Source organism: Marmota marmota, unplaced genomic scaffold (assembly GCF_001458135.2).
Source record: "Marmota marmota marmota unplaced genomic scaffold, marMar, whole genome shotgun sequence".
NCBI classification, from domain to species: Eukaryota; Metazoa; Chordata; class Mammalia; order Rodentia; family Sciuridae; genus Marmota; species Marmota marmota.
This window is the reverse complement of record NW_025999949.1, coordinates 2,101,810-2,114,100: the sequence shown is the minus strand read 5'-3', so window position 1 is coordinate 2,114,100 and position 12,291 is coordinate 2,101,810. Positions and strand designations below refer to the sequence as shown.

At 36.1% G+C, this 12,291-nt stretch overlaps 1 protein-coding gene across 4 annotated transcripts in view; it reads left to right on the top strand.

The window, feature by feature from the left end:
* Rgs22 (regulator of G protein signaling 22) overlaps positions 1-12,291 on the top strand; it is a 113,585-nt gene that overhangs the window by 41,898 nt on the left and 59,396 nt on the right. For all 4 annotated transcript variants that reach the window (XM_048801918.1, XM_048801919.1, XM_048801920.1 and 1 more), the window contains exons 11-14: positions 4,251-4,384; positions 5,912-6,026; positions 7,597-7,722; positions 8,590-8,691. In XM_048801918.1, the coding sequence (XP_048657875.1) occupies positions 4,251-4,384; positions 5,912-6,026; positions 7,597-7,722; positions 8,590-8,691 (477 nt within the window). The remainder of the gene's footprint in view (positions 1-4,250; positions 4,385-5,911; positions 6,027-7,596; positions 7,723-8,589; positions 8,692-12,291) is intronic.

Genomic DNA, 12,291 nt, shown 5'->3' with positions numbered 1-12,291 from the left:
ATCGTTTTAAAATGTATGATTATGTCACTCATATGCTCAAACTCTCCATTGGCCTCCTCTCCCATTCAGAATAAAATCCAGTCTTGGTGTAGCTATATAGGCCCCTGCCTTCCTGATGACCGTTTCCTACCCTCTTCTCCAACTTACTCTATCCTAACCACACTGGTCCCCCCCCCTTTTTTTTTTCTCTTTGATACAGCATGTAAAAACCTTGGGCTTTGCACCTACTGTTCTCTTTGCTTGAAGCACTTGTCTTCCAAATGTTCACATGGCCTCCCCCATCTCCTTTAGATGTCTGCTCAAATATCACTTAATCCTTGACTCTTCTGTATGCACACTTATGTAGAATACCATACACATCCATCTATCTGTGTGTGTGTCCTTCATCCTGCTTATTTTGCTTTTTTTGTGCTTATGACCATGTGATCTGTTTGTTTACTGTATTTTACCTCCTATAGAATATAAGGGATTTTTCTTTGTTACCTGTTTGTCCCTAGTGCCGGAAAACAGGGCCTGACATGTAATTACTGGTTAGTAAATATAAATTGAAAGAATGAATGGGAAGTTGCAACAGCAGAATTACAGGCAGTGAGTTTCCATCATCTGAGGAAGAATAAGACAGCATAGAAAGATAAAGGGAGGGCTGGGGCTGTGACTCAATGGTAGAGTGCTTAGCACGTGTGAGGCACTGAGTTCAATCCTCAACATCACATAAAAATAAAAGTATTGGGTCTATCTGCATATATAGAAGATAAGGAGAAAATCTGAAAAGAGAAGAAAAATTAACTGACTTTAAATAGAATAAATAAATAGTCCTTTGTATTTTGGCACAGAGAAGCAATAATTATATCTTCCTTTCAATAATAAGAAGCCTAATTAATCTTAGTTGGCTTTAAAGGTATTGCAGAATGTTGACTGCCATTGACTATACACAGCCTCTTCTTTATATTCAGGATATCTTATTTTTAAAAGCAGGAAGATGTATAATGAGGTTTTGAATGTTTTACTTCTACAAATAGTGTTTTAGAGCTAGAGAGACATTACAATTCTTCTGTCCATGGAGAAATTTTAAAACATACCAATGCCTGAATCCTACTTGCAGAAATTCTGATTTAATTGATCTGGAATGCATCAGGGTCACTGAAAAATCAGGGAGTTGCTTTGGAGGGTTCTCAACCCTCCTTGAATACTAGGGCCATGGTTTAGAACCTGCCTTTTTATAAGATTCCCAGGTGATTTGTATGGGAAGCACAGCTACTGGCTGTTGGTTCTCAAGCTTTGGCACACTAAGCATCACCAAAGACCTCTTCAAACAGATTCCTGGTCTCCAACAGAGATCAGGGTTCAGTAGCTCTGGGGTGGGCCCAAGGCTTTCATTTCTAAACAGCTGCCTCTCATGAGGCTGCTCTGAGGGGACCACATTGGGAGTTAGTGTGTCTTTAGTGCACAAGTATTTGCTCATCCATTGTTTTGACTTCTTCCTGGCTTCCCTTGCATATTATGGCTATACTGTATGCCACTCCACTGATTACTCCTGATGGTTCGCCCATGTGACTCAGCGACCCAGTCACTAGGTGAGCACACATCTTGGAGGCAGACTTCAGGGAACATATCACTGAGAGCATACAAACATTTTCATAAACAACAACTTCAAACGGAGAGGTACTAGGGAAAGAAAAAATAAGATGTGGTTAAGAAAAGACCTTGAATAAATGAACACTGCCAAAGGAAGGGAGAGAGATTAGCTTGTGTGAAAAAGTGGTAGAAACATGGATTCTCCTCTGTTGCCTTTGGCTTCCAGAGAATTAGCACCATCTGTTGTCCTGGATACTTTGTAGCTGGACAGTGCTTTCTGATCTCACGCTCTCTCCTTGGTAGAAAGCACTCAGTGCTGTTTTTTTCCCATTCAAAAATTAAGATATCATTCCTATACAATAAAAGATGCCCTTTTCAGTTTATAGTTCTGTGAACCTTGACAAATGTGTACAATGTATAACCACCATCAGAGTCATGGTACAGTTTCTTCCTCCACCTTCTTCCTCAATTCTACTTGCCCTCTTGTTGATGTTCCCACCCCCGCCCACCCCTATCCCTGTTCTAGCTTCCACCCAAGCCAGCAAGCTCAAAAACTCTTAACTTGGGCTTCTCTCTGTATGATACACTATAATTTGTGTGTGCGTTGTGTATGGTAAAAAGCACATGGCATGACATCATCTCTGCTATGTTTAAGTGTACAGTTTGCTGAGTCGTGGCTGTCCACCTTTGTGGAACAGAGTGCCAGGCTTTGCATCTGCAAGTCTGGCTGTACACCCATTGGAGACAATGCCCCCTACTCTCCCTCCCCTCCTGGAAACCACATTTCTATTTTCTTTTTCTATAAATTCGATTACTTTTCTATGTTTAACTGTAAGTATCACTGAAAGCTTGGTCTTTGTTCCCATTGCTAATCTAGTAACAAAGGCACAGTTTTGGGAAAAAAGAAAAAAGGTTTTTTTGCTTTGCTAGCAAGGGAGAAACACAGGGGACTCCAGTCCCAAAGGCTGTGATTCTGCCCATCAGCAAGAACAGGGGGCTTTAAAGAGATGATTCAAAAGCTACCTTCCATGTGTTCTCTGTTGGAGTGGTAATTTACTTTTAATTGCCCTCCCCAAAGTCTGGATTACTTCCTTCCTGTGGGGATTGTGTACTCAAGGACAGATACATCTGCCTACCTGGGGAAGAAAGGTAGTCCTGTTTCCCCAGAGATTAGGGTAGGGGAGAGATTAGGGAGGAACGGAAAAAGCTACTTGTCCCTTTTAAAAATAAGTTGCAGTGGCAGAGCAGTAAGGGCTATATTTAAAGCATAAAGTGGACCACTCTTACTTAAGCCCAACTTCCTATGGGGCCTTTCTTTTATTGAGTGTTTGTTGATTAATGTCATGCTGTGTTCTGGATTACTAAAGGAGATTAGGAGCCCTGATATCTAGGAATCTATATGTAGAACATACTTAGGCAACTAATTTTGCTTGTAGAATTCTTAAAAATTATTAGTAGTTGTTAGGTATGTAGAGTATATATATATACTTTATAGTTCTGGATATAAAATATCACAAATATAATCCTGTTTGGATTATATATAGTAATCTAATAGAAGTTAACACATTAGAAAAATTTGTTTGTTTTTCAAATTATAAAAATAATAAAACTACTATAAATTTGGAAATAGGAGACAAATCATTTCTGATATTACCTCCTTCTATGTAATTATTATTTATTTTCTCATAGGCATCTTATGGAATTTTCATTTTAGTGCATTTCTACTTTTATATTGATTATTTCTTTTAACATCATCAATAGTCTTCTGTGTGTGTGTCGTCATCTTCATAGACAGTTTTTAAGTGGTACATAATGGTATGCCTATGTATACCCTATACTCAGTTGTTTCTTTTTCCTCCATTTGTACATTTAGTTATTTATATTCTAGATTTAAATTGTTAACTTTTACCATAAAGCGTGTGTGTGTGTGTGTGTGTGTGTGTGTGTGTGTGAGAGAGAGAGAGAGAGAGAGAGAGAGAGAGAGAGAGAGAGAGAGTGTATGTGTGTGTCACTGGGGATTAAACCCAGGGGTGCTCTACCACTAAGCTACATCCTCATCCTTTTTCATTTTTTGTTTTTTTGAGACAGGGTCTTGCTAAATTGCCCAGGCAGTCCTAGAACTTGTGATCCTTCTGCCTCAGCCTCCCTAGTAACTGGGATTATAGGTATGCACCATCTGCACCCAGCTACCATAAAGAACTTTAAGAATGGGAACAATAACCATAAAAATAAAATGTCCGAAAATGGAAGTGCTATTAAGATGCATGTTCCTTCTCCAGGGCCAAAGGGTATCTTTGTTTTATTTTCCTGCCATGCAATATCCCCCACCCCAAACATATTCAATATAGAACAAAGAAAAGTTCCTGTCAGTTGCTTCCTTCAGCAGATTCTACTTTCACAGCAGTAGAGTCAGGACATACAATTTTTTGACTATTCTTTTCTTTCCTTAAATCTAACTTGTAATGGCATTTCACTCTGCGGGTTGCATAAAACTGGGAATTGGGGAAGGAGAAAATTTCCATTTTAGTAAGAAACATGGTAGGGTGTACGGTGAAAGAAAAGTCCTCTAGTGATCAAAAGAAATTTGAGGTCTGTGTACAGAATGATGTTTTATTCTCTCCTTTTTTTCCCATTTTGCTCACTTTTGATTTTGTTCATTCTCTTATCACTTTTAGAAAGAGGACTTCAGTTTATTACAACTTCCTAAATCTGCCAAGAAATTACCTAGAGTAAAAACAGCAACTCAGAAGCCTTTGAAGAATGAATCTTTGTATCTAGTTTCTTCAAAGGATGATGGGATTGAGAAAGGGTAGGTGAAATTTTGTGTGTGTCAAGTGCTTTCACACAATGGTAAGATTTTGAAGAATTTAAAAATTAAGTAGAAACTGAAAACCAGTACATTGATTTTATGTGGGTTCTTATATTTCAGTTGATATGTATTAAAGGTTTATACTTCATATATAGACTCTAAATTAATTGTGTAATTCCACATGTTAGTAATTTTAAAGAGGTGCTACCTCCAATCTCTGACCTGTCATGAGCTGTACAATAAGGACTTCCCAGAGAAGATTGCCTTCTATCCTATTCAATAATTTATGTTTCTCAAATTTAAGAACTCATAAGACTTTCCAATATTGTCATTGTTTAATATAGCATATTATTTTATCAATTTAGGCTTGTTAACATACTTACCTTTTTTATTGTTCTTTATTTCCAATGGGATTATTGGTCTTTTTAAAATTTTTTTTTAGTTACAAAACAGTTCTATCACAAGGATCTCTTGAACTACCATTTAATACTTACAATCACTTGCCTTCCTTCCCCTTCCTCCAGCCACTGACAACCACTAAGTTGTTCTCCAACTCTATAATTTTGTCACTTCAAGAATGTTATATAAATGGGATTGTGAAGAATGCAACCTTTGAGATTGATTTTTTTACTCTTAATTTCCTTGAGATCTATCCAAGTTGTTGCCAGTATCTACAGCATGTTTCTTTAATCGCTGTGTAATATTCCATATATTACCCTTTTTAAAAATTTGGATATATCTACACCTAAAAAATAAATATTAAAAAAAAGCAGCTTTAAAAAAATTTGGATATAATGAGTTGAATGAGTCAGAGTAATAGTTAAAGTCACTACATTTAGGAGAGAATGTTTCCGTTAAAGCTGTTCCTAAATATTTTTTGGGGGGGTTCTTTTTTTGAGGCTGTTTCAAATGGAAATGTTTTCTTTTTCTTTTTTTAAAATATTTTTTGTAGTTGTAGATGGATAACAGTACCTTTAACCTTTAATTTTATTTACCTATCTTTATGTGGTGCTGAGGATCGAACCCAGGGCCTCACACATGCTAGGCAAACTCTCTACCACTGAGCCACAACCCCAGCCCCTGGAAATGTTTTCTTAATTTCATTTTCGGATTTTTCATTGATAGTCTACAGAATACAGTTTGTTTATTTATATTTTTGTATATTTATCTTGTATCCTGTGACCTTATTGAACTTATTCCAGTAGATTTTTAATGGATTTTGCACATTATCTGAAAATGAATATAGTTTTAATTTTTTTCTTTCAATCAGGTTACCTGTTATTTATTTTTCTTCTCTAATTGCCTTAGCTAGACCCTCCAGTACAGTGCTCAGTAGAAGAAGAACAACAGACATCCTTGCCTTGTTCCCAATTTTAGGGAAAAGCATTCAACCTTTCACTATTAAGTATGATGTTAGTTATATCTTTTTCACAGATTCTCTATCATTTTGAGGAAGTTCTTTGGTGCCATATATACCAATTGTGCACAAAATTTGTTGATCAATTGGTTCTGATCCCAATAATTTAGGTCAATGCACATATCAGAAAGCAGCAAAGTTATTCGTTTAACATCTTTTACTGACATTTCTGAATGTCTGAAGCCCCAGCTGGATACAAGATTTGCTTATACAGAAGAACCTAAGGTACGTATTTTGAGGACTGGAAATCTTCTTTCTCTCTCATTGGTCAGTATCCCTTGATGTTAGAAAATTTTTTTATTGATTCACCATATTTTTCTCTACTAAGCAACACATTTTATTTTTTCCTTGACAAAGGATTTTCATACAAAAATTCTCCTGTCCTCTATGTTTCCTTTTGTAAGTAAGTTTCATGTTTCACTTATTATAAAAACTATTTGTTCTGGTTTGGGTATGATGACACCTCAGACATAAAATAGCACCCTTTAATATTTTTAAATTCTTAAGTATTGATTAAATAATATTTGAAGTTAGGTTTTGGAAATATAAAAAATATTTTTAATATTTATTTTTTAGTTGTAGTTGAACACAATACCTTTATTTTATTTATTTGTTTTCTTTATGTGGTGCTGAGGATTGAACCCAGGGCCTTGCGCGTGCTAGGCGAACGCTCTACTGCTGAGCCACAACCTCAGCCCCATGGAAATATAAAAATTTTAAAAGGCAGAGTATTCCCAGAGTACAGCTACCTTTACGACATGGATTTAATGCACCTGTTCTAGATGAATATTTCATAAGTGTTATGCTTTAAGTAGAAACCTCAGAAGCCCCAATATAGTCTCAACACTTAGCTGTAATTTTGTGTAACTTTATTCTATTTTTAGCAAATAGTTCTCCTTTGTTTTTAATTAGGATTGTTTTTCCTACTAAAGTAATTATTTTTTTTTAGTTTGGAATGCTAATAGTTAAACATCATAAAACATCAAATTCTTATCTTGGAATTTGTTTGGCAGGCAGTTAAAAAGGTAGAGAGACAATACAATAGAGAGCAAGAGCCTTAATTAAACCCTAAATTTTTTCACACTCCACTTAAGATTATAAAGAAATCTGAGTTCCACAGAACAAATAACAGAGTTCATGCAAATAGCATATGCCCTCTCGTATTCTGGAGTCATTCTTGTGTTTGGAGAAATAGCTCTCCATGTTTCAAGGATGGCATTAGTGTTGCTAGCATTGTTGGCAGAGAAGCCATAAACAGCAGAGTTTTATGAGAACTTATATTGCCTTTTACACTCTGTAGGCCATGACCTATGTGGGGTGGCACTGTCCAAAGAGGGACTCCCTAAGGACAGATAATGAGCAGCACTGAGAGGCCTTGAAGATAGTTCTTTTTATATCCTCTTGTAGCTATAATAGCAGCACCTCAAGGCTAAAATAACAGTAAATAAGTAGGAGAGAATAGGCCACCAACAGAGATTTGGAAGACTTCTCAAATGCCATCACTGTGCCTGAAAAATGCGAACAACTGAGGTCGGGAAGTCACTTAAGATATCAAGTTTGAAATCAGATTGGCTTATAAAAGAATGAATTTTGCTGCTATAGTTGGCTCCATAAATGAATCTTATAACAGTCATATGCAAACAGACTTCATTAATGATATGTATAGTACAAAACAAAATAACATAGTACAGTGGGAAAATGACAGGCTGGCAGAACTTAGGAAACCCACTTGTACAATGCTATTAAACATTACAATGCTTTTGGGAGGATGATAGATTTCTGTTTTGTTATCTAGGTTAAAACCATAGCAAATATTGATGCCCTAGGAGGATACGACATGGAAAATTTGTTGCAATCTTTGTATGTAGAAAACAGAGCTGGATTTTTCTTTACTAAATTCTGCGAGGATTCAGGAAACAAGGTAGAAAAGAATTATTTAAAATTTTATAATTTTGCTCCATTTAAAAATAAGTGGAATTAAAACAGTTCAGTGCTCAAGTAAATATATTTGATGGTAAAATTCCCATCTCTGGTAAGAAAGTCAATATTTTATATTTAGTAAACATTTAAACATCTCAATTATAATTCTCTTTGGTTTACTACTCTACTAAGATTACAAAGAAAAGTAAAATACAGATAGACCAAGATTGGCTTGCATTACTAACACTGGTTTATTCTCATATAATTTCATCTCAGTGTAATATATTTTAGAGTAGATTTCTATCAATCCTTTAATTTAAAATATATATATATTTTTTTTAGTTGTTGATGGACCTTTATTTTATTTATTTTTATGTGGTGCTGAGTATCGAACCAGGGAGTCACACATGCTAGGCAAGCGCTCTACCACTGAGCTAAAGCCCCAGCCCTCAATCCTTTAATTTTTAATAATTCTACAAATTACAATGAGTAAAGGCAAAATTATTTCACTGGCTCAATTATTAGAATAATGTTTGGTTCTGCTATAATATACATTTGCTCCTATCAAAATACCTTCAGATTTTGGTTGCATGCCAGAAACATGTGGTTACTCTTTAACTAGAACACTTACTATTTTAATGACTAATTATGTGAGAGGCATACATGCAAAAAAATATAATGTCCCAATGACAATACCAATAAATATTTTGCATATTGCCAGTTTGTGATAAATGATTAAAACTACCATATATTGAACCTGATTTATGGTAACAGCAAGGAACTAACCAATGATTTATATTTGAAATTAGAGCTTTGTAGAGCTTTAATAATTGGTTGATCCTTGTTTATGTTCTTTTTCCATCTGCAGTTGTGGAAGAACTGTGTGTACTTTTGGTTTGACCTACAAGCTTATCATCAGCTTTTCTACCAAGAAACACTTCAGCCTTTTAAAGTATGCAAGCAAGCACAAGTAAGTAGTAAATAATGCTGGGTCCATGTGAAGCTCTAAGTACACAGAGAAATAAAAATTGTGTCCAGCCTCAAACAAGAGAAATCTGGGATTATAGGCAAAAAGGCAGCAGTTAAATTGTAGCCAGGGGATTACTTTATTTAAATGTCAGCAGAATATTGTCTTGTAATCTGATTTGTGGGTTTTCAGTTTTATCTATTTTATTTGGTTTGTTCTGTTTTCCCTTTGCTGCCAACTACTTGTTCTTCCAATAAAGAACATCTCATCCTTTTTTTCTCCCCTCTAACTTATACCTTTTTGTTTTGACTATGGGAGATTTAAAAGAAAACCCTGAGAGAGGACTTGTAATGAGTCACCGGAGTGACCAGGAGTCGCTGACCAGTGTTCTCTGAGCCTCCTTCATACCTCCACTGCTGGCTGCTCCAGGCCCCTCAGCCTCCTGGGCTTCTGTGCTACACACCCTGTGAGGCACACATTCAGAGGGTGGTTTCAAGACCACCCTGAAGTCTCACAGAGAAGGAAGAACAGAAGATTCTGGAAAGGGGGACAGAGAAAATGGCTTCTTTGGCGGGGAGGCAGGAAAGGGAACAGAATTATGACTCAAGCTGACTTATCCTTTTGTTTTTTTTATTCTTGGGCTCTTCTGATCTTTTTATGAAGAGAGGTCTCTAAGCCTGGAAAACTGCTCATCACTTCTATATCTGTTGATTACTTAAGTGATTCTTTTTTTTTTTTTTTTTATAGAGAGAGAGAGAATTTTTTTAATATTTATTTTTTAGTTTTCGCCGGACACAACATCTCTGTTTGTATGTGGTGCTGAGGATTGAACCCGGGCCGCACGCATGCCAGGCGAGCGTGCTACCGCTTGAGCCACCTCCCCAACCCCCACTTAAGTGATTCTTATAACCCAGAATAGCCCATTCCAGAATACCTCCCCCCAAACACTACTGAGGAAACCAGCTTCATCATTTTATTCATCATTTCATAATCTTATTCAGGACATCAGATAGCACTGCTGGATGTCTGTTGTTTCTTCCGCCACCCTGACTCTGGCATGAATGACTCTGCTTTGTAAATCAGGGACAGAGCTTTGTACTTTTTACTGTGAAAATAAGGGCTTCAGCTTCTACATAGCCCAGATGTCTCCTTGAAATCATGAAATTAATCTCTCTTTTACCAGTTCCATTTTCTGAGACCACACAGTTGACTGTTCTACTTGTTAATCCTTTACCTGTAATTCACTGTTTATCCTCCTCCCGCTAACCCATTGCCCCTGTCTGCTGTAGTACCATCAGTTATTTTTATTATGTTTTCACTTCTACAAAGAGTACTCCTCCAAAAATCTTCAACTGCTTAATGAAGCAGGAGGTTTTTTTCCCCCCCAGGGGAGGGGGGCAGTGGGGTGGGATGGTTAATAATAACCAGATTTCCATGCATTTGTAAAGAAGGAAATTCCTTTAAGCTTGGTATACTTATTAATTCTTAGTAGTGGTATTCAATTAGCTATAAATGATTATAAAACAGGACACAGACAGTTTAGATTATTCAGAGATGGATTATTCTGTTTTGAGATTATCAGGGCCTCTGAGTTTTTCCCCTATGCTCTCTTTTTGGGAGTTAAAGCCAAGTTGTGGGGAGAAAGGGAACAAATGAGACGTTTGGTTTTAGCAATAAACAGGGAGAAATAAAAGGAGCAAATTCATGTGAGTTTTTGATGTATTTTCTCCTTGCATCTATAGCTACTTTGTTTTATTTTATTTTTTGAAGGAGAAACAGTTGTCCAAATTGGTGTAGGTTTTAATTATCCAATGTTTCTGTGCCTCCAGATAGAGAAATTGACTGTAATGCCATAATCCTGTAGGTATGTTTCACAGTTGGAAATATCACCCATTTCTTTATAATGGAAATATTGTATGGTTTCCTTCAAGGATATATTTACAATATGGATCTTTGCACTGATAATGCTACTAGCAGAATATAACTAGATGGCACTATGTTAAAGTTGCTGTGACTTGATTTATATAGTTTTCTTACATCTGCCAAATTGTATGCCAGGAGAGCAAGGGTGGATTCCAAGGGACTTACATGATTTTCTGTATACTATCCTGAAGTTTTATTGTCCCATGAAATATTATAGAAATATCTGTAGACAGACTAGATGGGGAGAGTTAGTAACAGTGATTTAGCATGACTAAAAAGTCCAAATGTTTGAACTACTGTGTTGGGCATACCCTGAAGTTTTCACTGCATGCCTTCAAGAGAACATAGTGCACAACTGTAAACCAATCAATTTGGTCTTAGCAAGGAGAAAGGGAATCACTTCTTTGTTTATAGATAAAATCTCTGACACTGGAAAGGCTTGTCAGGGAACCATCTACAACTTCGAAGATTTGAAAACTAGATACTAGACCTTTTGAATGTATGTGCTTGTTTCAGTGAGAGAGCATGACAATTGGAAAAAAAAAAAAAAAAACAGACCTGGGTACCACTGCTTTTTCTAACTTCTTACATCTTTATGAGTCTTTCAAACTATCCCAACAAAAATTATGCATTTATTATCTACCATTCTCCATAGCATACACATTGAGGTTTTTTAAAAATGGTAAACATGATACATTCATATTACATGTGTTTGTAAATATGTATACACACTGACACAAAAAATAAGAAATGAGAAGGAGGAAGAGAGAAGGAACAGTAAAACTTAGAGTCCAGAAGAAGGATTTTATGAGCCAGGTGCAGTGGCATACGCTTATCCCAGCGGCTCGAGAGGCTAAGACAGGAGGATCACGAGTTCAAAAGCCAGCTTCAGCAATGGGGAGGCGCTAAGCAACTCAGTGAGCCCAGTCTCTAAATAAAATTAGGGCTGGGGATGTGGCTGAGTGGTTCCCCGAGTTCAATCCCTGGAACCTCCGCCCACCCACAAAAAAAAAAAAAATCAGGAGGCAGTGAGTAAAAAGGCAGGTAAGAGTGTATAAGAGGATTGCTAGATAAATAAATTACACTTTTCCACAAGCTATTTAAATAAAGATATTCTATAGTAGTATGGAATTTTTGCCTTATTAGATTAGATATCAGGGTTATCTAGTGTTATTTTAAAGAATCACCTAGGTCAGAGTTATATGACATAGAAGGAAAAAAAATCACAGAACTTGGAGTTTAAAGACATGAATTTAAGTCACATTCTGCTAGTTGCTGGCTGGGTAAATTCTGTCAAGTTAATTTTAATAAGCCTTGGCTTTGTGTTTTGCAAAATGTGGGCATTAATAATATTTTACATTCTGTTTTCCTTTATTAATTTGGAAATTGCATGTTCCATTTCTGCTTTTACTCTTCCAATTTTAACACAGATTCTGAAATTCCAATTTGTCTAATTGTTAGACTTCTAAAAATATCTTAATTATCATTTCAAATGATTTAGGATCTTAGAACTTTTATTCTACCATACCTTGCTCATTTTAAATATAATTTTTGTAATATATATATTATGTTCTATTTTTTTTATTTAAATGCAGTGCTGAGAATTGAACCCAGTGTCTCACACATGCTAGGCAAGCACTCTACTACTGAGCCACAACCACAGCCTATATATATATATAT